Source organism: Liolophura sinensis, chromosome 7 (genome assembly GCF_032854445.1).
Source record: "Liolophura sinensis isolate JHLJ2023 chromosome 7, CUHK_Ljap_v2, whole genome shotgun sequence".
Taxonomy (NCBI): Eukaryota; Metazoa; Mollusca; class Polyplacophora; order Chitonida; family Chitonidae; genus Liolophura; species Liolophura sinensis.
In genome coordinates, this window is record NC_088301.1 from 25,683,798 (window position 1) to 25,709,440 (window position 25,643).

General features: G+C 39.7%; 1 protein-coding gene across 1 annotated transcript; it reads right to left on the reverse strand.

The window, feature by feature from the left end:
* Positions 1–4,643: 4,643 nt before the first annotated feature.
* Positions 4,644–25,537, reverse strand: LOC135470167 (uncharacterized). Its single transcript, XM_064748952.1, has 8 exons — positions 24,777–25,537; positions 11,878–12,982; positions 10,884–11,167; positions 10,074–10,271; positions 9,845–9,933; positions 8,666–9,203; positions 6,905–6,991; positions 4,644–5,749 (listed from the first exon to the last, which is right to left on the reverse strand). The coding sequence occupies exons 1-8, from the start codon at positions 24,937–24,939 to the stop codon at positions 5,613–5,615; spliced, it is 2,601 nt and encodes an 866-aa protein (XP_064605022.1). The 5' UTR covers positions 24,940–25,537; the 3' UTR covers positions 4,644–5,612.
* Between the last annotated feature and the right edge of the window lie 106 nt (positions 25,538–25,643).

Here is a 25,643-nt window from a genome sequence, read left to right on the forward strand (position 1 = left end):
ACCCCCATGATCATTTCTTGTGTCTCTCCCACTATTCTACCATGGTTAACAATGATTGCCTTTCCAAGCCTTACATCCGAGCTCCAGGCATGGGCAAACAGAAGACCGATTTCCCTCGCTGGCATCCGGCAAAAAACTTTAATTTCGATTTATGTCTTGCTTTGCTTTGCTTTGCTTTGTTTTATACTACTGGTCATATTAGGACTGTCTGTTAAAAACTAGATTCTATTCTCAAGTTTCTTACTGATCTTTATATAGCCCAAAGGTTACCTAAGTTTTCAAGTAACTTAACGTTTGACGTATGCTCATGGCCAGGCTAACAAAATAACAGTGGATGTATCCACAAATATATCACAGAATTTGTTAATTTATGTCATTGATGTTTTACCCCGTCCTCAAGAATATTTTGCTTACACGACGGCGGACGGGCAGAGCCCGGGAAACCCACGACCACCCGCAGGTTGCTCACAGGCCTTCCCACGTACTGCCGATGTCACAGAATTCAGTGTGGAGTATAGAATGACTTTGTAGAATAAACATTGCAGTAGCCTACCAGTACACCTGGATTTATTTCAGTTGTGGAACAGATACACAAAACTTACAGCTAGAGTCTTTGCCTTCGTTATGTTCACGTCGTACAGGCATGGGAAGTTTCCTCCATTTTTCTGATTTCAGACTTTTCTTTTTATTTAAAATGTGGAGAGTGAAAACAAAGGATTTCACCAGAATAGGTGATTGTTAATGTAATCTAAGGGTACGGTAAGATACTGCCAGGCTTTCTTCGAAAACTGCAGACTTTACCTGACCATCAATTCCCATGTCTGAGGGTATTAGGCATGTGTTCTTAGGTATTACAGGTGTTTTTTTTTTTTTTAAATTAGGATTCATTTTATTAAAATACTTGTAGCAAAGACTTGTACATAAACGGTTGTGTGAGGAGTTGTAGTTCTCCAAGTGTTGGATAGTGTGTATATATTTCCACTGGGGTGTCGTTCTGTGCTGTTGCCTAATGACATTGGATTTATTAGTGTTGTAAAACTGAAACTTCATATACGTTAATTTAAAATCAGTGTTACCGTAGACTGCTGTAAACTTAGTTTTTGGTTATAATATATTTAAGAGTTAATACAGCATAGTTCGAATATTTTCCAGAACCTTGTACATTCTACATCCTTTAACTCCTGACCTGTCATGATGGATCTCTAACAAACGAATACCATGGTTTCTCCTGGAGTTAACCTTTAACTTTGTTAACTGGGCTATTGAAATTCTTTCAGTTCGAGATCCAGCATGGCGGTGAGTGTAAGCCCTCTATAATGAGGTTTGCATTGCACGTAGGACAAAATAGATGCGGCCATTGCTGAGAACTACCTCTTAGACTCTTTAGTCTTATTTAACTTAAATAACAACCTTTTTAATTTATGTATATATCTATATGTGTATGTATATATATATATATATATATTATGGTCTAAGATAGTTTCGCACATTTTGGGTTACTTTATGCTAGTATTGTCGTTATTGTTCTTGACACACTTTCATAATAATCATAATACAAGTCGCATAGTTATACTTTGATTCGAACTGGAATCTGCTGCATATTACAATCACGTGACCACACCTCTTACATTCGGAGTATACACTTATTAGTATTCATAAATGTAGAATCTATTGAATGCACTGGGTATTGAGAAGTCATTCTTTTCAATGATCTTATTGTTGTTGTTGTTTTTTTTGTTTTTTGTTTTTTTTTTGGGGGGGGGGGGGGTCAGTACTATTTAGTTACCTACCAAGTGTTTTAAACAGATAGGATTTATACATCGTTATGCAGGACCTGAGTGGAATGACATTATGTCGCGCATGTAAACCTATTTCCGCTTTTTTTTTTCCTACGTGTTAACACATCCGCTTATAGCCGGGAATTTTTTTGATCATATACATGTGCAAACCTTAGTTTCATATCGCAATTCTTGTAGATCTATTTATCATGATTTGTTTAGACCTGGATGTGCTGAATTGCAGCTTTCCTTTGATTTTAGTTCAGCATGTGCAATATGTTTATGACCGTGCATGTGTATAGGGCTGTACAGGGAATAAATTCATTTCTCTGAAACGCAAGATTCGTCGGGCTTTTGTGTTTTCTGTTAGTGCCATAGAATTGCAGATATAAAGTCAGTCATTATTTGTTATGGTGATTTACGCCACGTTCAAGAGGATATCTTTGGTAATATGCGTCCTCTATAGTGGTGGGTTGAAGGGCGGAGGTCTTTTGTCTGTACACGTCGTCGGTTGCGGTAAACGTTTCAGTGAGACGGGGTTTAGATATTAGTCTACACATGGACTGGTTGTATAATGAGGCGTGACATGAGCAAACTAACGATAGAAGTAAACAATTGCCGAAATAATGCTTGATGCAGCCTTGTACTTGAATAGGATGTTTCCCCTCCGGCCGTACGTGGGAAGGTCTGCAGCAACCTGCTGAGGGTCGTGGGTTTTATAAATAAATATATTGAAGCGGATGGTAAAGGAAATCTTATACCCGAAGCAATGACCGAAATAACGTTAGCAGTAACCATACATCTGAAGCATTGGTCGAAATAACGTCTTTAGCAAGCTTGTATCTGAAGCATTGGCAGAAATAATGTTAGAAACAACCTTGTATCTGAAGCATTGACAGGAATAATGGTAGAGACAACCTTGTACCCGAATCCGTGACCGAAATAACATGAAAAGAAACCTTATACATGAAAGAATGGCCGGAATAGCGATAGAAGTAACCTTGTACCTGAAACAGTGGCCGAAATAACGTTAGAAATAACCTTTTACCTAAAGCAGTGGCCGAAATATTGTTCGAAATATAATCTTGCACCTGTAGCAGTAGCTTAAATAACGTTAAAAGTAACGTTGTATGTGAAGCAGTGGCGGAAATAACGTTAGAAGAAACCTTGTACCTGAAACAATGGCGGTAAATAACGTAAGAAGAAACCTTGTACTTGAAACATTGGCCGAAATAACGTTAAAAGTAACCTTGCATCTGAAGCAGTGGCCGAAAGAAGTGAAGAAGTAACCTTGTATCTGTAGCAGTGGCTGAAATAACTTTAGAAGTATCATTGTATCTGAAGCAGTGGCCGAAATAACGTTAGAGGTAACCTTGCACCTGAAGCAGTAGCCGAAATAACGTTCGAAGTATCATTGTATCTGTAGCAGTGGCTAAAATAACGTTAGAAATAACCTTGTATCTGTAGCAGTATCCGAAATAACGTAAGAAGTATCATTGTATCTGAAGCAGTGGCCGAAATAACATTAAAAGTAACCCTGTATCTGTAGCGGTGGCTGAAATAACGTTAAAAGTAATCTTGTATCTGTAGCAATCGCCGCAATAATGTTAAAAGTAACCTTGCATCTGTATCAGTGGCCGAAATAACGTCAGAAGTATCATTGTATCTGAAGCAGTGGCCGAAAGAAGTGAAGAGGTAACCTTGTATCTGTAGCAGTGGTTGAAATAACGCTAGAAGTAACCTTGTATCTGAAGCAGTGGCCGAAATAACATTAGAGGTAGCCTTGCACCTGAAGCACTAGCCGAAATAACGTTCGAAGTATCATTGTATCTATAGCAGTGGCTAAAATAACGTTAGAAGTAACCTTGCACCTGAAGCAGTGGCCGAAATAACGTTAAAAGTAACCTGAAGAAAAAGCACTGAAGCAATCACTGAAATAACGTTAAAAGTAACCTTGTTCTTGAAACATGATGGAAATAACATTAGAAGTATGTTTGTTCCTGAAGCAATGATAGAGATGATGTGAATGAATGATTATGGCGTAACGCCATATCGGCAATATTTTCAGCCATATAATAAATTTATCTCTCACGAAATAATGTGAGAAGCAACCTTGTGCCTCCATCGATGACCAAAATAACATTAGAAGTAACACGGTGCCTCAAGCGATGACCGGAATAACACCAGAAGTAGCCCTGTACCCGAGGCAATTGTGGAAATAATGTGAATGAATGATAATGTCTGAACCACCAAGGTATCATGCAATGGCCATATAGTTGATTAAGCATTTATGGAACAATTTTTAGAAAGGCTCATGAGGTATTTAAGCTAACAACTCAGAAATGAATTTAGAATTTCTCATTACGTCTTGACACTTTTTTCGGCTGCAGCTTTAGTCAAGAGGTTTTTTCTGGTCAAGGTGATTGGTTTTCTCATTCCTCTAAACGTTGCTCTCGCCACATAAGATTTATTTATTTATTTATTTATGTATTTGATTGTTGCTTAGCGTCATACGATGGTGGTCAGTTTTTGGATAAACCACCGAGAGTTGGTCAGTTACTGACGAATTTTCCCTCCTGTAAAGCTGAGTGGACAACGAATGTAAAATAACAAATGCAAAAAACGGCCGTTAACTATCAACAGTCTAACTGCGGAACAATGTACAAATTTCCTGCCTACGACCGGGACTGAACCTGCAACTGGAGCATCTTGTGGTTAAGAGCCGCACATATTGTTCATTGAGCTATAAATCCCGCTCTCCAGTCGTGGATTGAAAGGTAACGTCCGTGTGAATACATTACGATAAAGTCGATGGCAATGCTTATATAGGAAAGAGATGAATTGAAAGCAACACCCATGACCGTTTCATACCATATTTTAATGATCGAATAATGGAATATATACAGCATAGGCGTAAAACGGTAACATAATGCCTTCGATATAAAAATGTTTATATATACGCGTTATATTAAAAGTTGATATGAGTATAAAATATGATTAGTTCAACACCTCTTCTTTCATTATATAATATAATGTATTTAAATTACAATTTACAACAATATATTTCTCTTTCTTATAACAACGAAAACTCATATTATTCCACCAAGTAACCCCAGTATCAAATGCACTGCTAAACAGTAAACGTTTATCTCCACGGGCTTATTACATTATAAATAATTAAATAGTAATTAAACACGTAATAAATTGACCAGAATATTTAGAGTTAATATCACAAGAAAATGTGCTTTGAAAACATAGACCTGCTTACAAAGAGAATGTTAATTGATAAACCCTCCATGTATTTGTAACAAACTATACATATGTAAAGAAAACAGAAGCACCAAACTTTCCCAGTTAACGAAATCGGGTCCAAGCTCAGCAAGCTGTTGTTCAGTCGTGGCGGACATTTTTGACGTTTAATATGCCATTATGCCACAGTTAACACGTGTTTGGCGAGAGAACAAAATGTAAATGCTTCGCGTTACCACCAAACTATTGTTGCAAGATAGGGGAAATCTGATTTGAAAGGTTTTGTGTTTTTGCTGTCATTTTTCAGACAGAAAATCTACTAAAAACGTCAAAGTTTAAGGCTTATAATTCATAAGCAGGTGAATTTACTTAACTGTTGGACAAGTCATGGAATGTTGTCGAAGAATTTGTTTTTCAAGACACGAGGCTTGCCAGCCTGGATTCCCTAGGATCCGCCGAAATGATGGCATATCATAACTACGTTGACTTAGATATTTGGATGGAAAAAAAATCGACAATAGTTTATTTCATCTGTCGAAACAATCACACTGTTCTGAATATTTTGTTGTGCTTTTTTATAATCATTCAGTACAAAATGAAGTTTTCACGTCCATCTAAATCAACTGAAGCACTTTTGTTCTTCATTTCCGCTTTGGCAGCTTCGAAATGTGCTTCCACAATTTCTTTGGGAGTGCACCCGATTCTGAAGAAGGAGATCTCACCTGAAATGGAAAGAAAATATAGGTTTTAAACAAATCTTTTTAATTTTTTCCCACGCCTTGTAAACATAGTATCATTTGTATGATTTAGGCAATTTTGATCAACTTTTACCGTGTCTTTACCTGGCATTGTAGAAGAAGACTATTGCTATTCACTATATGACCTTGACTAAGTTTTAAACTATATTAAACTATATTTTATGATCAATGGGCATTTTGTGCATTGCATAGCATTCTTATTTAATTGAAGTAGCCTATTCCTTATGATTGGTGTTTTATGCCGTACTCAAGAACATTTCACTTATACGACGACGGCAAGCATTATGGTGGACAAAGCCCTGGGTATACCCACGACCCCATCTGCAGGTTGCTGCGGACCCTCCCACGTACAACTGGAGAGCCCAATTCTTATGCACCATGCTCAAGAATATTTCACTTGTATAACGGCGTTATAACGGTGGAGGAAACCTAGAAGAGCCCTGGGGAAACCATTCCACCTCGCCACGTGGATCACAAACATCCTTACTAAAAGCCATAGTAAAACCACAGGTTTTCCCCCGGGCTCTGCCCGATGTCCTCCCACCATAATGCTGGCTGCCGTCGTATAAGTGAAATATTCGTGAGTACGGCGTAAAACACCAATGAAATAAAATAAATAAACTATTTAAAGGAAAAAAAAAACACTAAGGTGAAATATAAACTCGATGAAAGACCATTTAACACTGTCCATAAAACCAGACCGACTTCTATTTTATTAATTTTTTTTTACCCTAATAAAATGTATTTGAAACTTTGGATCATATATGGTGGCCTTTTCCGTCCATACTGGGACCAATGACCTTTTTCCCACTTAACACACACAGACGGCTAGATTTCACCATTTCAAAATGCCAAAATTTCAATACATGCCTTGAAACAAACTATATCCAGCTAACAACAGAGATAAGACGTCCCTCTTACTACCCTCTGGGTCAATACAGACCACCGTAGAACCTGATGTTTTAAGACCATTTCACTCAATTGGAAAAATTTTAAAATAAAGAGTTTAATGATCTTTAATGTTACATATTCCTCATTATAGTGCCTTTCTGAGGTCGTCTGGAAGAGTACCGATCAAGGACATTTGTTTTTTTTTTTTTTTTAACATTAGATACCCACCTTGGTCTATCTTCATACAGTTTACCACAGTGGAGGCGACTAGCTCGTTCGATTCCCCATCACATAACATCCCGTCTATTTTATGACCTGTCAAAGGAAAAACACTTTCCATAAAGAAGCATAAAGACAGTTAACTAAGTTAGTGTTATCCCTATATTGTGTGTACAATGTCAGGCGAGACATACAAAAACGCGCGAGGTGTACAACAGCTACATACAATTCTACGGAACTGACATGTAGCCCTACCGATCTGGAGATCTAACATGTATGTTTCTGTAGAACTGACATGTAGCCCTACTGGTCTGGAGATCTAACAGGTATGTTTCTGCACAACTGAAATGTAGCCCCTACCGATCTGGAGATCTAACATGTATGTTTCTGTAGAACTGACATGTAGCCCTACTGGTCTGGAGATCTAACAGGTATGTTTCTGCAGAAATGACGTGCAGCCCTACTGGTCTGGAGATCTAACATGAATGTTTCTGCAGAACTGACATGTAGCCCTACTGGTCTGGGGATCTAACATGTATGTTTCTGCAGAACTGACATGTAGCCCTACTGGTCTGGAGATCTAACATGTATGTTTCTGCAGAAATGACGTGCAGCCCTACCGATCTGGAGATTTAACAGGTACGTTTCTGCAGAACAGGAATGCAGCCCTATCGATCTGGAGATCTAACATGTATGTTTCTGCAGAACTGAAATGTAGCCCTACCGATCTGGAGATCTAACAGGTATGTTTCTGCAGAACTGGAATGCAGCCCTATCGATCTGGAGATTTAACATGTATGTTTCTGCAGAACTGAAATGCAGCCCTACTGATCTGGAGATCTAACATGTATGTTTCTGCAGAACTGAAATGCAGCCCTATCGATCTGGAGATCTAACATGTATGTTTCTGCAGAACTGAAATGTAGCCCTACCGATCTGGAGATCTAACAGGTATGTTTCTGCAGAACTGAAATGCAGCCCTATCGATCTGGAGATCTAACATGTATGTTTCTGCAGAACTGAAATGTAGCCCTACCGATCTGGAGATCAACAGGTATGTTTCTGCAGAACTGACGTGCACCTTTTTTGGGGAAATATAATGTTTTAGAGAACTCAAAAATACACAGCTCTACAAAGAAATCTCACCCATAGAGAATAATACATTTTTCCCACAGCAACTTGTTTGCAATCTGACTGCAATCTGCCTGCAATCTGACTTTGTATTGCCAATCTGGCTTTGTACTGGCCATCTGGTTTTGTATTTGGCAACCTGGCTTTGTATTGGCAATCTGACTTTGTACTGGCAATCTGACTTTGTATTGGTAATCTGGCTTTGTATTGGCAATCTGGTTTTGTGTTTGGCAATCTGGCTGTGTATTGCCAATCTGGCTTTGTGTTTGCCAATCTGGCTTTGTGTTTGGCAATCTGACTTTGTCTTGACACTCTGGCTTTGTATTGGCAATCTCGCTTTGCATTGGCAATCCGGATTTGTGTTGGCAATCTGACTTTGTCTTGGCACTCTGGCTGTGTATTGGCAATCTCGCTTTGCATTGGCAATCCGGATTTGTGTTGGCAATCTGACTTTGTCTTGGCAATCTGGCTGTGTTTGGCAATCTGGCTTTGTCTTAAACAATCTGGATGTGTGTTGGCAATCTGGATTTGTGTAAGTAATCTGGCTTTGTGCTGGTAATTTCATTTGGCACAACCAAACGGCAACACCACGAATTTCTACAGTTCAGCAAAGCCCAACAAGACAACACTAAAGCTTACCCAAAGATTCCAGCACCATATCATGGTGAGTGCTGTCCGCCCCACCGCTAGGGTTCGCCGACGTGATGGCCACAGGTCCAGTCATTCCCACCAAATGGGACAGAACCGTACTGTCTGGGACTCGTATACACACGCTCTCCTTGGTCCCAATGTACTCTACAGCGTCGTTCAGTCCCATGTTCCTAAGCCACTGGCCTTTGGGCACCACACAGCTGATTCCTCCTGGATAACACCGTCTCATGAAGGCCCAGAGCAATGGACTGAAGTCAGGGTTTGCGTCGGCGAGCTGGTCCAGCTTGGATAGGCACACGCAGATGGGCTTCTCCGGAGGGCGCCCTTTGATGTTGTAGATGTTCCTGATGGAGGTTGGATGTTTGCAAGACGCGGCCAGAGCGTAGACTGTATCAGTGGGCACTCCACACACCCCACCGTTGTCCAGGATCTTAGCGATAGCCTTGAGACTGGTGGTACGCCGTGATGGGAACGCAGGACACACCGTCTTACCATTGTTCAGCTCTTCTAAATCCTTATCTCTCTCCTGAAAATCACAACAGAAACATACATGTTTTCAGAAATATTTGAACATTAAAGAAATTCTCAGAAAAAGATAAGGTGATGTCAATTTTAGTAAACATCAGGGCCAATCAGGGCCAAGTTCTTCGAAAGTGTATTAGTTAATACTGGCATTAAGTCATATTTTATATTAACAAATTTTGCCAAACTCAGCAGCCAATGCAGTTGTCCAGTGTCAAAGCATAACAGCAGCAGTTTTATAGTTCATGTTTAAAATACTGTGACGCAAATTTTTGCAGGCTAAGTACATAATTGAAGACTTGGCTTAAAACTTGGTATTAAGTTTGAACAACTGGGCCCAGCAAAATAGCCAGAGCAGGTCATGGCTCAGTAGCTTAGACGCGCATGTCTTACAATAGCTAGAACACAGTGTGGTGTTTAATCAACAGTCAAATAAAGAAATCAAATCAGCAAAATAGTAACGCGTGAAGCCTCACAGTTCTCTGTGGTGTGTCTGATCGTTGATAATCCTTTTGTTTTTGTTTTGTTTTTTTTTTTGTTTTGTTTTTTTTTTCCATTTGAATGTACCTAAATGTCCTTTCATTTGAATGTAACTAAATGTCCTTTAATTTGAATGTACCTAAATATCCTTTCATTTTAATGTACCTGAATGAATGGCTCTCCCATTGGAATAATATGGCTTCCAAGCACCCCGTTCACCATGCCGGCGAAAACTCCGTAAAAACACACGAGACCTACAGAAGATAAATATTGACAGAAAACTGGTGAAAAGAATAGTCCTTTTGTTTAACTTGGGAAAATATGATTGACTTGAAGATATATAATATTGCCATTGTTTTAACTCTAGATGATAACTATATACAACGTATCATACCTAGGAGCAGCATGGACACCAGCAACATGTAGCGTGGAAGAGCATCGAAACACTGAAGGACCAAACAAATGGCGTTCAGCTCAAACAGGATGGAGACCGGCAACCAGACCTTGTTCAGCACGAGGGTAACCAGCATGACGATCGTGTGGAGACTAAGGACTGCTACAGACCCCGCCCTTAGCGAAGCCGATAGGTTCTCTGAAAATACAATCTCATTGTCTTAAAATTGCTTAGTGGGTATTGTTATTCTATGATCATTTCTTTGAATTTAGACAATTGTATACCAGCCGTCACCAAAAATGGACGTTCCAGGTCAATAATCCCAGTACCGATCCCACACTCCCCAGTATTACAATGGCAGTGACATACACTACGGTGTGGCCGCCTTACCAGTTTTTATTATAAGGGCACACATTCCCCTGTAGTACTTGACAGTGACATAAGCTACGATGCGACCGCTTTACCATTGACGAGTATAACAGTCCACATTCCCCAGTAGGGCTTGACAGTGACATAAGCTACGATGCGACGGCTCTACCACTGACGGGTATAACAGTCCACATTCCCCAGTAGTGCTTGACAGTGAAATAAGGCAAGGTGTGATCACCCAGCCATTGATGAGTATAAGGGCCCACATTCCCCAGGAGTGCATGGAAGTAACAGGAGGGATCGCCTTACCATTGATGAGTATAAGGGCCCACATTCCCCAGGAGTGCATGGAAGTAACAGGCGGGATCGCCTTACCATTGATGAGTATAAGGGCCCACATTCCCCAGGAGTGCATGGAAGTAACAGGAGGGATCGCCTTACCATTGATGAGTATAAGGGCCCACATTCCCCAGTAGGCCGCCAGCACCACCGTGACGTAGGTCTTCGCCAGGCTGCCCGAGGCGTACGCCAGTCTGCCAGCGTACAGCTGTATCAAAGCTCCTGCCACCAGCACCCACGGCAGGGCTTCGGTCCCGTTCGTCGCCTCGAACGTTGACATGCAAATGGCGGCCACCGTGTTGCCAAGGAACGAGATGGTATCCACGATGTAGCTATCCATTTCCGGTCCTTCTTCGATCTCTTTGATTTCTGGAAACTTTTGACTCCTGCACAAAACAAAAAAAAATTATTTATTTTAGGAGACTATGTGCGCTATCTTAAATTTGTGTCTTTAGTCTTTCATTCAATGCCTAAAATACGAAACTCTTACAAAGATTTTCCATTTTATTGGTAGAATGATGTGATTTTTGCATATTGCGTGTAAAGCAATTGTCAAAACGGAATATGACGACATGTACTCCTAAAGGTTGGGGCATTATAATGTATGAAGTATATGTTTCCAAATTCAGACGACATTCTACACATTTTCTGGGACCGATTCAACAAAGCCATTTCTGACTAAAGTCAAATTTTTAACCCTTATCACAGTGTTTAGTTGTTGGTAATAGACATCTAGTTTTTGGTAACATTTAACATAATTGATAACATTTATAAAGTGGTCAAAAGTTTTATTTCTATGGCCCAAAATTACTTTGATTTAAATTTTGACTGAAGTCAGAAATGGCTTTGTGGGATCGTCCCCTGGCCTCCAGATCACGCCGCTGTCATAGTCAATCTTTGTCTTAACCTCAAAACAGTCTACAGCGCAAAAACTTCCCTTGGGAAGTTTTACTTAAATATTTAATCTTCATGCCTCAGGTTTTGATGTCCAAATGTATATCTTCAATATCATAAGTTAAAACTACGTTTAACATAAGTCAAAGACGCCTTTATGATCCTGAGGCCTTGACATTATAAAAGTCTGAAGCATAAATACCTGCAACATGCCGTGAGCCTCTCAAAATATGACCTCAAGCTGACCTGGGTCACGACCTCTGACCCCGTATACATGACTGCCTTCTCGGCTATGGAGTTGACCAAAGTGCCGAGAGCGATGTACAAGGACACGATGGCGATAATGGCGCAGGGGATGCCGAATGTAAAGTTATAGACGTTAATAGGGATGTGTGCTACAGAGAGAAGAAGCATGACTAGGAAGAGGAGATTGTATAGGAACACGACTTTCCCCTGGCACATAGACCCTACCAGGAGAGCGGAGTAGACCAGAAATAAACCCCACTGGCCATAGAAGTTAATCCGAGCTTCTATTATGCCGTGAAACTCCAAGGATATCAAGGTCTGGGTTATACCTTTAGACAGCCATAGCATTAGATAACAGATAAACTGGACGGAGTGGAAGAAATCGTGGCGGAGGAAAGCGTAGAAACTGGCCAGCATGTGGCAGAGAAGGCTAAAAAGCAACATGGAGGCGGCAGGCCGGAAGTCGGTGAAGTAACCCAAATGATGGAACGCGAGCACGGTGGCCGGCACGACGTTGCCAATGTAACCCAACGCCATCGGCTCAGCGTACTTCGTGTTTTTCTTTTTCTCTTTCTTTTTGTTGTCTTGGGCTTTGGCCCGGATCAACAGAACGTTGTACGGAGCATTTCCAAAGCCTGGTAAAACGTATCTCTGGCTGACGCCCTTAAGCGTCATCACCACGACAGCGTATAACCCCGTTAAGACTATGAAAAGCTCGAAAGCCGCAGCCACCCGCTTACCCCAGAAATAAAACAGCCCCACCCCTTCAAAGACCAGAGTAAGGAACAGTGCTAACAGGACAGGGGGTAGAATATAATTAACAGTTAAGGCGCAGAGACAGAGAACGATGGCTATGGCGCAGAAAGCTATCATTCCCGGCAAGAGGCCCCTCTGCATCACCTCGGGCCCCAGGACAGGCTGTAAAAGGTGGCCTATCCCGTAGATGGACCAGATGGCCGAAAAGACGACGAAGGCGGTGGCCGTCAGGTGGTCATTTCGTCGGAACGACATGAAGGCGGCCATCACTTGGAGAATACCTCCAATGACGATCAGATGCACTCCTGGAATTAATAATAGAACACATCAGTCATCAATGCAGTCATTTATTGATTTATTACTGATTGATTGATGTATCATGGGTCACAATCAAGAATATTCATATGTATATGACGACGTGAGGTTTATGGGTGGAGAAAGGCGTCTCTTCGACAAGTGTTTGGCGAACCCCATACAAGACGTAAAGCCGCCGAGCGGATTTGAACTGGCAACCTCTTCGGTCAAGGGTTAGTACCCTGAAAATAGTCATGGAATAAATCTAACGATCTGATGCATACCATGGCTTTCAAGTCTTCCTAAAGGCTATACGATCCAACTTTATGCTATACCAGATTTAATAGCTAGTCATGTATATTTTCAAGATATTTGGACTTGCTAATCAATGCTAGTTTTTGGACTTTGTCAATGCCAGTACAGTAGATTTTTGGACTTTGTCAATGCTAGTATAGTAGATTTTTGGACTTTGTCAATGCCAGTACAGTAGATTTTTGGACTTTGTCAATGCCAGTACAGTAGATTTTTGGACTTTGTCAATGCTAATACAGTAGATTTTTGGACTTTGTCAATGCTTGTACAGTAGATTTTTGGACTTTGCCAATGCTTGTACAGAAGATTTTTGGACTTTGTCATTGCTAGTATAGTAGATTTTTGGACTTTGTCAATGCTAGTACAGTAGATTTTTGGACTTTGTCAATGCCAGTACAGTAGTTTTTTGGACTTTGTCAATGCTAGTATAAGATGTTCTAAAACTGCATGCTTCATATATATGAATAAGTGGCCTCAATGTTACAATGAAATCTGACCAAGAGAAACCTGCGGCAATGGTTTCCAGTCAAGTCGGACTCACCAATCCGTTATCCTAAAGTTAAAAGACATTGTACTGTTAATTCCAGGGAAAGAATGAGCCATCATTATATTTATTAACAAAGCAAGTGTATTCAAAAAAAGCTTTTGTCAAATTTCAGCACGTTAATATTCATTATAATCTGCATAAATAACGGTATCGCAACAGATTAATAAAGCACCGTTTGACTGTAAAGAGGTTAACATCGCACGCATGCGGCGTATGTAGGCCTGTATGTATACCGGTACCGGTAATTCTGTAGGTAACAGGCTAGGCTTAACGACATAGCCTAGTACACATCTGGAAAAAATGTTGACATTTAAAACGTATTCAGACAAAGAGCATGAATTACGATTGAAGTGTTTTTCTTTTTAATTATTGCATCATTCACTGTTTTCTGACACAATCAAGAAGACGAGGAAGGACGGATTGCTGCTTTTCCGCCTCTTTTCCTCAATTCATGTCTTACCATATCGTAATATCTGTCATATGACGTCATTAAGTATCATCAGCAGTACGTCGAGCGCGCTGTACCGTTACACGTGTCTTTTATTTAATGCTTACACATAAACCGAAAACTCCAGTTTATCAAAGCAAAGCTTAAATATAATACCAACTCGTCAAAATACAAAAAAGTTTATGCAATGAACAGATTCCTGTATTACCCGACCACTTCTTCGTTAATGTGTTAAGGCTGGTAAAACACTGCGAAGTGTCTGATCTAGGTATTGTTGACCAAAGCCGGACGAGATGGAGGCAATAAGATGGTGGGGGGGGGGGGGGGTATGGCCATCTAGACTTGGATCTGGTACCATACGGCGTTAGGTACGGTGGGCAGAGAGGGGAGGGGGGGAGGTGTACACGGGGGCTGACATGCCGCCACAATCCCCCCATACACACATGAGTATATCAGGGGCACGTAGACTTAAGGATCTTACAACTACCGGACAATTACTCTCTGGCTTGTGTGAATTCTGTCAGAGCTTTTGTTTTATTATCTGATGCGCATAGTTTCCGTCTCCATGCTTGTTAATTCTGATCTGCAAATTAGACCGCTGTATTCTTCTGTGTATAGTGTATACAATATACTCAGGCATGAAAAATCCTCTACACAAAATTCATTTGTTTTAAACTATTTAGCACCACATCTCGATTAACGCAACAGGATGTAAGATTTTAACCTCTCTGATAGTGAAAGTGAACGAGATAAAACCGATGACGTATTAAAGTGGTCGAATAAAGGATGGGGAAAACCTGCAAATGTGTCCGAACTTTGTAAGAGTTCAAATTTCCATTATTTATTTTTTGAAAAAAGGACAAAATCATGCAAAATTTCTGCATCTGCTATACTCTGTTTTAACATGAATTGTCCTTCTTTGGTAAAGTGGTTAACTTCATCCACCATATATTTTTACTCTGTGAATGTATTACTGCTATATGATCAAAATAGGTGTAATTTTCTGTGCGTGCAACATGGCTTTTCCAATGTGTAATGTAATCTTGACACATTTCTGCTTATGCAACGCAGCAGTTGTATATGTAACGTAATCCTGCAATATTTCTGTGTATATAAACGTTGGTTTGTCTGTACGTATCACTGCATAATAATATTATATGTCTGTGTATGTAGCGCTTCTTTCTCAGTATGTGAATGTAATCCTGTCATATTTTTCATTTATTTATTTATTTTATTGGTGTTTTACGCCGTACTCAAGAATGCCATATTTTTGAAACTGTTCTATCAATGCCTGTGTGTACAGGCGTATAAATGTGTCAGTCCCCCTATCCTGTGTCTATTATTGTATCTTCACTCTATTAGTTTTTAGTTCATTAATATCCAGAATGTCATCATCCCATTTGTCTGTAAGTGTATCATCCAGCTCATGCTGGCTTCCTCTCCGGTCGTACGTGAGAAGGTCTGCCAGCAACCTGCGGATGGTCGTGGGTTTCCCACCGGGCTCTGCCCGGTTTCCACCCACTATAATGCTGGCCGCCGCCGTATAAGTGAAATATTCTTGAGTACAGCGTAAAACACCAATCAAAAAAAAAAAAAAAAAAAAAAAAATGTAAGTGTATCATCACCATTTTTCAGTAAGTGTATCATCCCCCCATTTGTCTGTAAATGTATTATTACCCCATTTGTCTGTAAGTGTATCTTCACTCCATTTGTCAGTAAGTGTATCATCACTTCATTTGTCTGTAAATGTATCATTACCCTATTTGTTTGTAAGTGTAGCATATATGCCTGCAGATACATCAGTGCGAGAATCCATTGAGCTGACGTTGCCTTTGCAGAGTATCTAAGCAAACCGCTGTATAGGTATGAAGTGTCATTGAACATTTATTCAAAGTGACCTTACGACTTGTACGCATTGCCTTGAATATCCAGGTTAAACCCTATACCTGAGCGGGTTACAATTTCTGTGCATTCGCTTTGCAGGGGTATACACCACTGCCGGAAGAAGCACTTTAATAATGACCCTCAAAATGGTAGGAAGACAGTGTGATTAGTATGAACTTCCAGGAGTTTGTGACATGAACTAGCTCTGCTACCGCTGTGGCTATGGTACTTGGCTGTGTGTATCTGTGCTTTCATTATGTACACAGGTCACCGACACTGATAATATCTACCGCATTTGTACTACTTATTAAAGTAGCTTAAACAGACCCCTGATTGCTTCGCACATTGAGATATAGTTTTTTAATGATACTAATTTCACCACAAATTCTAATTCAGACACCCTATAGCAGCAGTCTTTGTGCTAAGAGACACGTTCTATTCACTTAATATAATGACGTCAGGCAACATTTCCTCTTTTTGAAGTGGATGTTTTTCATTAATATCAGCCCTGTGTCTTTGTTCTCGTCAAAAAAAAAACACTGAGACAGTTTATTTCATCCCAAAATACTGTACATTCAATGGATAACGAACGTATGTATTTTAAATATACGACGTTTCTGCGTAGATACAAGCGTTATTACTCGACGTTTCGGTGTACATACAAGCGTAAATACTATTGACAACGGATTCATGTCTACAACGACACGTCGCTCGTTTGTACAGGCCAAATGAAGTTGTTATCCATACAATTTACAATTGTTCATTGTGTTCTTCCACTCAGTTTCCAATTGCTATTCGAACAAGCAAATTTATGTTAGTTGTCAAACACCTGCGCTCAAAATTAAACCATATCTACGCCTGCGCTTATAAGTTCTCGTTCGTAGTATTTTACTTCGCGCAGCAAATCACACTATTTATACAAGTCTATTTAAATATATGGGTGTCAACGAACTAATTATGTATTTACATACTAAAAACAATACGGTATATTGTCCAAGGCGACTTTTCGCCACAATTGAATTAATCAAGCCTTCACAACCGGGACGTGATGGGGAGAAAACTTTTCTGGTCTTCGGACTATACAGACCAATAGCCATGGTACGCCCAACAACGTAGTCCAGAGCAATTATCTAAGGGGTGGTTCGCACTATGGTTAGAAGTGTTCTTTGTTACTCCCCCAGCATTGTCTGGGGACAGGTATATTACTGCTCGACCTGGTGCAATTTTTCACCTAACTGTCCGACCGTGTGCCGGAAACAAAACGTGTTCCCCAAGCTGACATGGAGAACAACGTGGAAATATGCTTTTGATAACATGTTCAGTCGTGAGGTCTCTGTGTGACTGACACAATTGGAATAAAGGAACTGGTTAAATAAATCGCTTTAGCTGCATTTATACCCCCACAAACTGACATAAAAAATAAACATGTAAGACATGGGAGATTAAATGGAAAATATAAAACCGACAAACAAATATAGACTACGGTGGTTTTCTATTTTTCAACACACGCATGTGTGTACCGAAGATGCATGGCCTGTAGACCTACATGTACGTCTGTTATTAATCGTCTACAGGGTTTAACATTTTTCATGCAACAAAAATGAAATGAATATGGACGACGCATTTCATACTCAGTGAACATTAGTTTTTTTTTTTTTCAATTTTGAGTAAACAGCTCCTAGTTGATGCTCAATGAACATTAACTTGTATTTGATGCTCAGTAAAGTATAAGCTTGCATCTGGTACTCAGTGAACAACCATGTTTGTTGTTACTTGGAGCAATACGTGTCGTCTAGAAAAGCCTGAGGGTTCAGGTTGTTTTTACCTGTTTATTTTATCTGTTTATCTTTACTGCGTCATCTTATTCATAAAATACGACAATCGAGATTTTATATTTAATCTCAAACGTCATATTTTGGGCTATTCTTTTTCAAATTTAGACACTTTTGGGGATGGAGAGAGAAAGGTCTCTAAATTGGGATCTATAATTCTGTCCACTGATGAACATCTGTACTGACAACCAAAAGCATGAGTGAGCATTTGATATATATTTATATTAGTTTGTCTGCCACTTGGCACCCAGCTCTGGAAAACTTTCAATTTGACCACTTAAACGTCTTACCCTCGATTCACAAATCTGTTAATAATTGCATAATGGATGCAACATTTTCCAGTTGCGTAACACATGCGATCTATATATTAAATAGATATGCTTGCAATATGTGTATCTGAAAGATTTATACACATTGTTGATGTCCATGTAAATAGTATATAATAGCCAGGTTCAGAACTCAGATGTGTTATGTCAAGGCAGGGTATATTATTACATTCCTAAACGTGTAGCCACAACCACATCTGACACGAACGCGTTAAGATAAGGTCATAACATTAATTTGGTTAAGTCATATCAGATAATGAAATGTTAAATCCTTTCCTACTCCAGTTTTTTTTCTGTTTCGCCTGCGGCTTGTATATTTCTTCACATCCTCACGTACCTCGTCTGGAAATCACTTTGATGAAGTTTTTGCTATGCCAACCGTTCCAGGTGCGTGGTCGACAGGTATTCTGGTATGGATAGTTTTTCCTTTCATAATCACATCAGGGCTGCACATAATCGTAATTAATTTGATTTTATAAAATATCTTTTTAAATAGCCTGCAAATAATCATTATTATCAACAGCAACTGCATGCAGTTCCGTATGTCCTGGATACGACACCTTCTCAAGGCAGATCTCTCCGGATTTGTCACCCTAAACAAAAGCCATGCATTTGGACAACCAGTTTATTTGGTGTAAAACAAAGTTAAATTGGTTAGGACGTGTCACGTTTATCAACACGTTTAAATACTTTTTTTCTCTGAAGTTTAATATGGATTTTACATGCACATCCGCGTGGGGAGCTATCCCCCTGCGAATGCTTGCATGAGTATAAGGAAGAGTTAGAATAAGGTGTTCCCTGTCAGAAATTAATATAAATAAACAACTTGGTTGATTGATTGATTGATTGATTGATTGATTGATTGATTGATTGATTGGTTGGTTGATTGATTGATTGATTGATTGATTGATTGACGTTTAATGCGGTGATCAAGAAATACTTCATTAACACGGTGTTCAGTGTCATGGGTTGAGGACACTTCAGAGCCCGGAATAAATCCACGCTCTGGCTGGCTGGTAAAAGACGACCTTTCTCACATGTATAGTAATATGTAAAGTAATATAACAGAATACCTGACTTTTGACTAAAACACATCCCACTGCACAATTAAATACTCTAAAGAAATAAAATATCAGAATTATGAGCAAGGCAAGAAATTCGATGGAAACCTTTCAGGAAACCTGACAATCTCAAAGAATTCACCGCGGTCAAGGAAACCAGTAAAGTATATATCCGATGACCTGATAATCAACACCGCCATCATGTTTATCAAGCGAGTCACTGTCATTTAACGAGTGTCTATTGTGACCAGGAAATCTAATGGACTATTTGAACTGTACTATAAAATATTCGACCAGAACACCGGCGTTTTACCTGCCAAGTTTCTGGTCATGTTACAGAAATGGCGGAGGGAGCTGTGTCAATCCCCAGGATATTGATTTTGAGCAAAAATATTTACGCAAACAATTGTTCTTAAGACAAGGCTTAGCTATATGTATCATCTATACATACTAAACCACCGGAAATGATACTGGACTTTAATCGGCTATGTCCGCATACCAGTTTTTAATATCATTTATATTTTAATATATGGCCTCTTTGACTATATATCGAAAGGTTTCAGGTTGTGAAATATCTACTTAAGTTTGTGAAATATCAACTCTGAAAATACCCCACCAAAATACAGAGCTTATATTAGTCACTCACATAATTAATAATTTATATGATATATGACAGGCTATACATTTATAGGACATAAGCAAGACAGTAAATGATATTCAGAGTAATAAGGAATTTACTATTTGTACCACGAAATATATAATATACCATGTAATATACGATACATACTTTGTATACCAAATGCGATATGATATGTATACAGTACAATGTAGTATACTGCCGTATTTCTAGAATCACGTTTTCCTATACATTGCAGTATGCTTCTACAAATGCATGCTAGTAATAAACGAAAGAGAATTTAAATGAGAATTCCAAGAAAAACTGTTCAGTGGAATATTAACAACATTAAGATCTTGAACCTTGAGCTGACCAGTATAAAACTTTTCTTTATTTACCCCACGTACACTCTCCGTATAGCGTTCTGAAATCAGATATTGATATCAGACGTTGGGGAAACCCTTTTTTCTTTCCAATGGTATTATACTATAGATGTAAATCTTTCGAATCATTTTGTTGACCGAGATAAGCTTAAGCTTTCAAAGTGCAAATAACGGTTTGACACCGAACACGCCTTTAATACACTGTACCCAGACTCAGTGTACTGGAGGCTTAATTTAACCCGGAACCGTGTGAACTGTTAGAAGAAGCTAGTAACTGGTACGATACTGGTATACCCGCCATTCTTCGTGTCACATATTACACACAACTACTAACCGTGGACAACAAAAACAAACGTTTATCCTGTAGATAGGCAAATTAGTCTCTAGAACTATAACAAAAGTTCATGAGTATAAGACGTACTTAGAGGTTTACTATACGGTCAAACAGGAAACGCAACGGGTTAATGACACCTTTGGTCATCCGTTTTAATCAGTGTTAATTGCATGTATTTATAAATATAATTTTAGCAAATTGATGCATAGTATTGTTTAAGAAAAAGCTGAATTTTTGAGAGGCAAAGTATTGATCATTAGATACACTATAATGATATTCTCAATGAATTTATTTTAATGGAGCCAATCGCGGTATCGTAGTCACAACCCATGCTACCATGACAGCCCAGGCTTTAGAAGTCTCCAAGGCTTGCTTGTCATAGTCACTGCTTCAATGATAAACTCTTTTCCTGAAAAACTGATTTTCAAGAAAACCTGTAATTGGATGGGCAAGAGAAAAAAAAGGTTTTTTTTTGTTATACTTATAACAAATGAAGGTGTTAGCTTTATGGAAGTTTCAAATGCATGAAACTTGAATTGGACAGTGATATACAAATTATAATAGATGCATTATGAAACTTGTGTTACACAACAAATATATGTGTGGACTTTGCCTAAAGTGCTTTCATAGAAAGCCCGTATACATAGTGAATGGTTTCAAATTTCACACGTGTGGAATTCTCAGATTGAGCTTGGAGTATTCATTTCATAATATATGTAAGCCTTTAGTCTGTTTCAAGCTCAGTGCGTAAGGGATTTGCAAAATGACTCATAGATCTTGAGGCATTTGATTCGTAGCACAATACCCGCAAATTGAAGTTTGTTTCTAACTCCACAACAGTTACTTTTATCAGGTGTAACAATGAATTGTTTCAACCCAGTTCAGTGATAAGTTCACAAAACGATCTAGCAGCACTAAAGAAATATTTGAAATCTAACATGACTTTTTTAAGGGGAAACATGCGTCTTTAGAACATCATGAAACAGGAATGAGGAGAACAGTCCTCTGACGTATGCAGATATGAAGAATTCGCCTTGGATTTAAAATACGATATACCTTCTTTAACAAAAGCCCTATTGGTGAGATACCAGATACCTTCTTTAACAAAAACTCTATTGGTGTAAAAAGTAGTACATAGCTGCACGAAGCCGCGCATGTTACAGTAAGCACGACCACAACAACGAATGGTCGTCAGTCCACACAGGCGGAAATGGATCCATGACAAGCAGATTCCTGATAGATACTTTAACGAACATTTTTATATACATTCTCAAACAATTGTATTGTTACCATGAAACGTTATTGATATTTTCATGATTCCATTTCCCCCTCCGAGAAAATAATGCAACGGGATTCAGCATGAACATTGCGGGAAAAGCGATTTCCCTTTCATGGACGCCATTGTTATCCTAGTGGGGTCTGAGCACGTAGCAGTATGTTTCATCAGAGCAACGACAACTAAGGTATTTTCGTATTTATAAGAAGAGGAATTCTTGTGGGCACATCCTTACAATTTGTGTTCAGCGGTAAAAACCATGTCAAAGGAAACAGCACTATAGATCACCAACTGATAGAGAACAGCAAAGACAATGAAAAGCCTCTTTACAAAGGCATTGTGGGATTTAAATGATGTTTTATACGGATTAATTATCACAGTATTGTTACTGACCTGATGTTGGTCCTATTCAAAATATATCATATGCAGACAAGAGTTTAAGTTGTTTTATTATTATGTGTTATTAACCGCGCACTCACCAAACTATGCTTTTGCTTTTAAGGTCCAGAATGTCATTTTAGTGCGGTTACCAGTAATCACGCCTAATGTGGAGTAGACATTATCAGCATTCACGGCAAATATGTATGCCATAGACACTGAAAGTATAATCAGACACAGTCATTGTGGCATAGACATTGTCTGTACCGTCGTCAGTGTGGCGTAAACATTGTCTGTACCGTCGTCCATCTAGTGTGGGCATCGTGTGTACTGTCGTCAATTTGGTGTAGGCATTGTCTGTAATTATACGGTCAATGTGGCATACACGTTATGTATAACTAATGTGGCACAAACATTGCCAGTAATCATGGTCAGAATTGTTTCGTGTAACTACGATCAATGTGATTTATGCATTGCCTGTAGTCAAGGTCAATGTGGCACGGACGCTGTGTATAACTAATGTGGCACAAACATTGCCAGTAATCACGGTCAGAATTGTTTTGTATAATTACGGCCGTGAGTTCAAGTCCAACTCTCTGGCTTCCTCTCCGGCCGTACGTGGGAAGGTCTGACAGCAACCTGCGGATGGTCGTGGGTTTCCCCCCGGGCTCTGCCCGGTTTCCTCCCACCATAATGCTGGCCGCCGTCGTATAAGTGAAATATTCTTGAGTACGGCGTAAAACACCAATCAAATAAATAAATAAATAAATATAACTACGATCAAAGTGGCTTATGCATTGTCAGTAGTCATGGTCAATGTGGCACAGACGCTGTGTGTAACTAATGTGGCACAAACATTGCAAGTAATCACGATCAGTAGGGCTGCGTTCACAGAACCCATGTTCCGCCACTCCTTCACATGATTATATTGCCACGCATTTCACTTTCGATTAAAGCTGTTCTTACCTCATGCGGTCTAAGAAATACTAAACAAGCTTAGTTACTGCATGCGGCATCCGGGTTCATTTATTGGTAACATTAAATTGTTTGGTTGGTCACACGACTGTTTGTGAATGACAGGCCGAAAAGGTCAATAGCTGTATGAACATGATGCCTAGCACAGATTTAGCCTGAAGATCAGTCCTTTTATTTTCAGTCTTCAAAACTTACGTTGAAGCAACGGACAAGAAACGAAACCACAAGCATTCAATTATCCTTTAAAGGCAAGCACCTTAACCACTTGGTCAAGATCCGTACCAATTTGTTGTACTGTTTCACGTGCACGTGATGGTGTAGTTACGTGTGTTGTTAAATTAGGCCCTACTGACCGTGTATATAAAATAGGGAACTATCACTATGATACGTTATATCGTACAAGTGGAAAACCCCATTAAAAAGATCATCGACAGCCAATGCCTCTGTCATAACGTTTCATATCCCATGAAAACCTTGACAAACACTTGTGTATGACAATAAAATATGTGTCAAAAATTGTATGTGTATATGGAGGCCGGTTAAGGCCATCATCGTGCCATCGCCTCGCATCATCGTGCTATCGCTTCGTGCCATCCCTTCGCATCATCGTGTCAAGGCATGATGGCCTCTCGTTTCGATATGATGTTCTTACCCGGCTTCCTAAATAGCACGATATATGTTTATCAGTTTCAAAATGTATATTTTTCGAGAATTTGTCCACGTGGTGGCGACTAATGCCTCTTTCAGTAATCGACTCCTACTTATCTTTACTGAACGGTTAGTTCACAGTCGACTGCGCCATACTACGTAAAATGTGGGGGGAAAAGTTTGGCATTTTTGAAGATACATTTCCAGTCAAACCATTGCATAAGTTTGTTGGGCGCCCGTCGATGTCGTGTGCAAGATCTAATCAAGAGGGTCAAAGTGTCGAATCCATGAGAGGTATCCACTTTTATATTTTTCCCCACAAGAATCAATGTCTTCTCTCTTTCAATACAGGTTCTTCATTCTAACATTACTACAACCATACAAAATCTTTAAAAAAAAATAACGTTCAAAATAATTTTTCAGTGTTATCCCCATGCCAGAGGGTGTATAAATTGCTACTATTTAGGCATTTACATGAATAAAACTCTGAATGAGGTGAACTGACAAGAAGTCGTATCTCACGGGTTACGTGCGACCATTTGCCAGCTATCACACTGACGACACTGGTCTGGTTTTACTCTCTATGTTGTACGTCTTTAATTATATTGTAAGAGGTATACATCAGTACGAAATTCATGTATCACCAGAACGGAACAGTTCTCTGTCCCTATTTCTGGAAGAGCACAAACGGACTTCTCTGGTGACAAAAATACTTGTTCCGCAAGAATGGAACAGGTTTGAGCCCCTTTTCCCACAAGTCAGAAGATAAAGTCAAGTTAACTTACCTGCCAGCGAAAGTGCCACAGTTGTCGGGGCCCCAGTCAGCATATTCTCTATCGCCACAACCAGAGCTGACATGATATTGGCGATCACCCCGAGGGCCCCGGGCTCGGCATACAGTATCGCCGCGAAAGAGTCCCCTCTCCCATTCTCTTTGCTTGCCCCCATGGTCGTCCCTCAAAAGGGAAACGTCTTTTTGGACAGCAATGATAGTGGCGTTGATCTTGGCCAACCACCAGTGAAACCTCTGTTTTAGATGGATGGGCAACAAGTGTTCACGCTATGGTCGTTAGCTGGTGGATGGTATCTATACCGATTGCCTTTGATAAGTCAGTTTTGCTTTTTATAAGTAGCAATTTATCGTCATGGGAAAAGATAAAAAACGACATCGCGTCAGCATTCTCTTGAAGTCACGACTCTGATGTGAGTCAAAGGTACTAACAGCCAATCAAATCGTTCGGTTCCGACACCAACGCATGACTCGATCCTCCCTCGATGGCTTCATAGAAATTAAATTATCACAAGGACACTTCCGCAATCGTTTGACGTATATCCAGATCAGTTTTGATTGTCATTATTTGCATCTTAGTCTTACTAAAAAAAAAGCATAACAACAAAATTTCAATACATATTTACGGCTATTCTTGTCCGACCGCAAATCCTATCTAGAGTCGGTTTGATTCGTTTCAAACTCAGCGGGGGGTAAAAATGCTCAGCAGCAGGAAATTTCAGAATCCTGGTGATCCGCAGCGAGAGAGTCAGTAAGTCCGGGTTTGGACCCCCTCCGGCGACAATGTCACCAGTTGTGACTGAACAGGAATTCCCGCGCACGTGACGGTAAAGGCTGACTGGACTCACCCTCGAGGGCGGGA

Coding starts and splice junctions, on each gene's coding strand:
- LOC135470167 (XM_064748952.1), bottom strand. CDS start 24,939: ATGGGGGCAAGCAAAGAGAATGGGAGAGGGGACTCTTTCGCGGCGATA. Junction 11,168..11,877: donor AGGCTCACGGCATGTTGCAG/GTATTTATGCTT, acceptor TGTTTTGTGCAG/GAGTCAAAAGTTTCCAGAAA. Junction 10,272..10,883: donor GGCCCTTATACTCATCAATG/GTAAGGCGATCC, acceptor TTGTATTTTCAG/AGAACCTATCGGCTTCGCTA.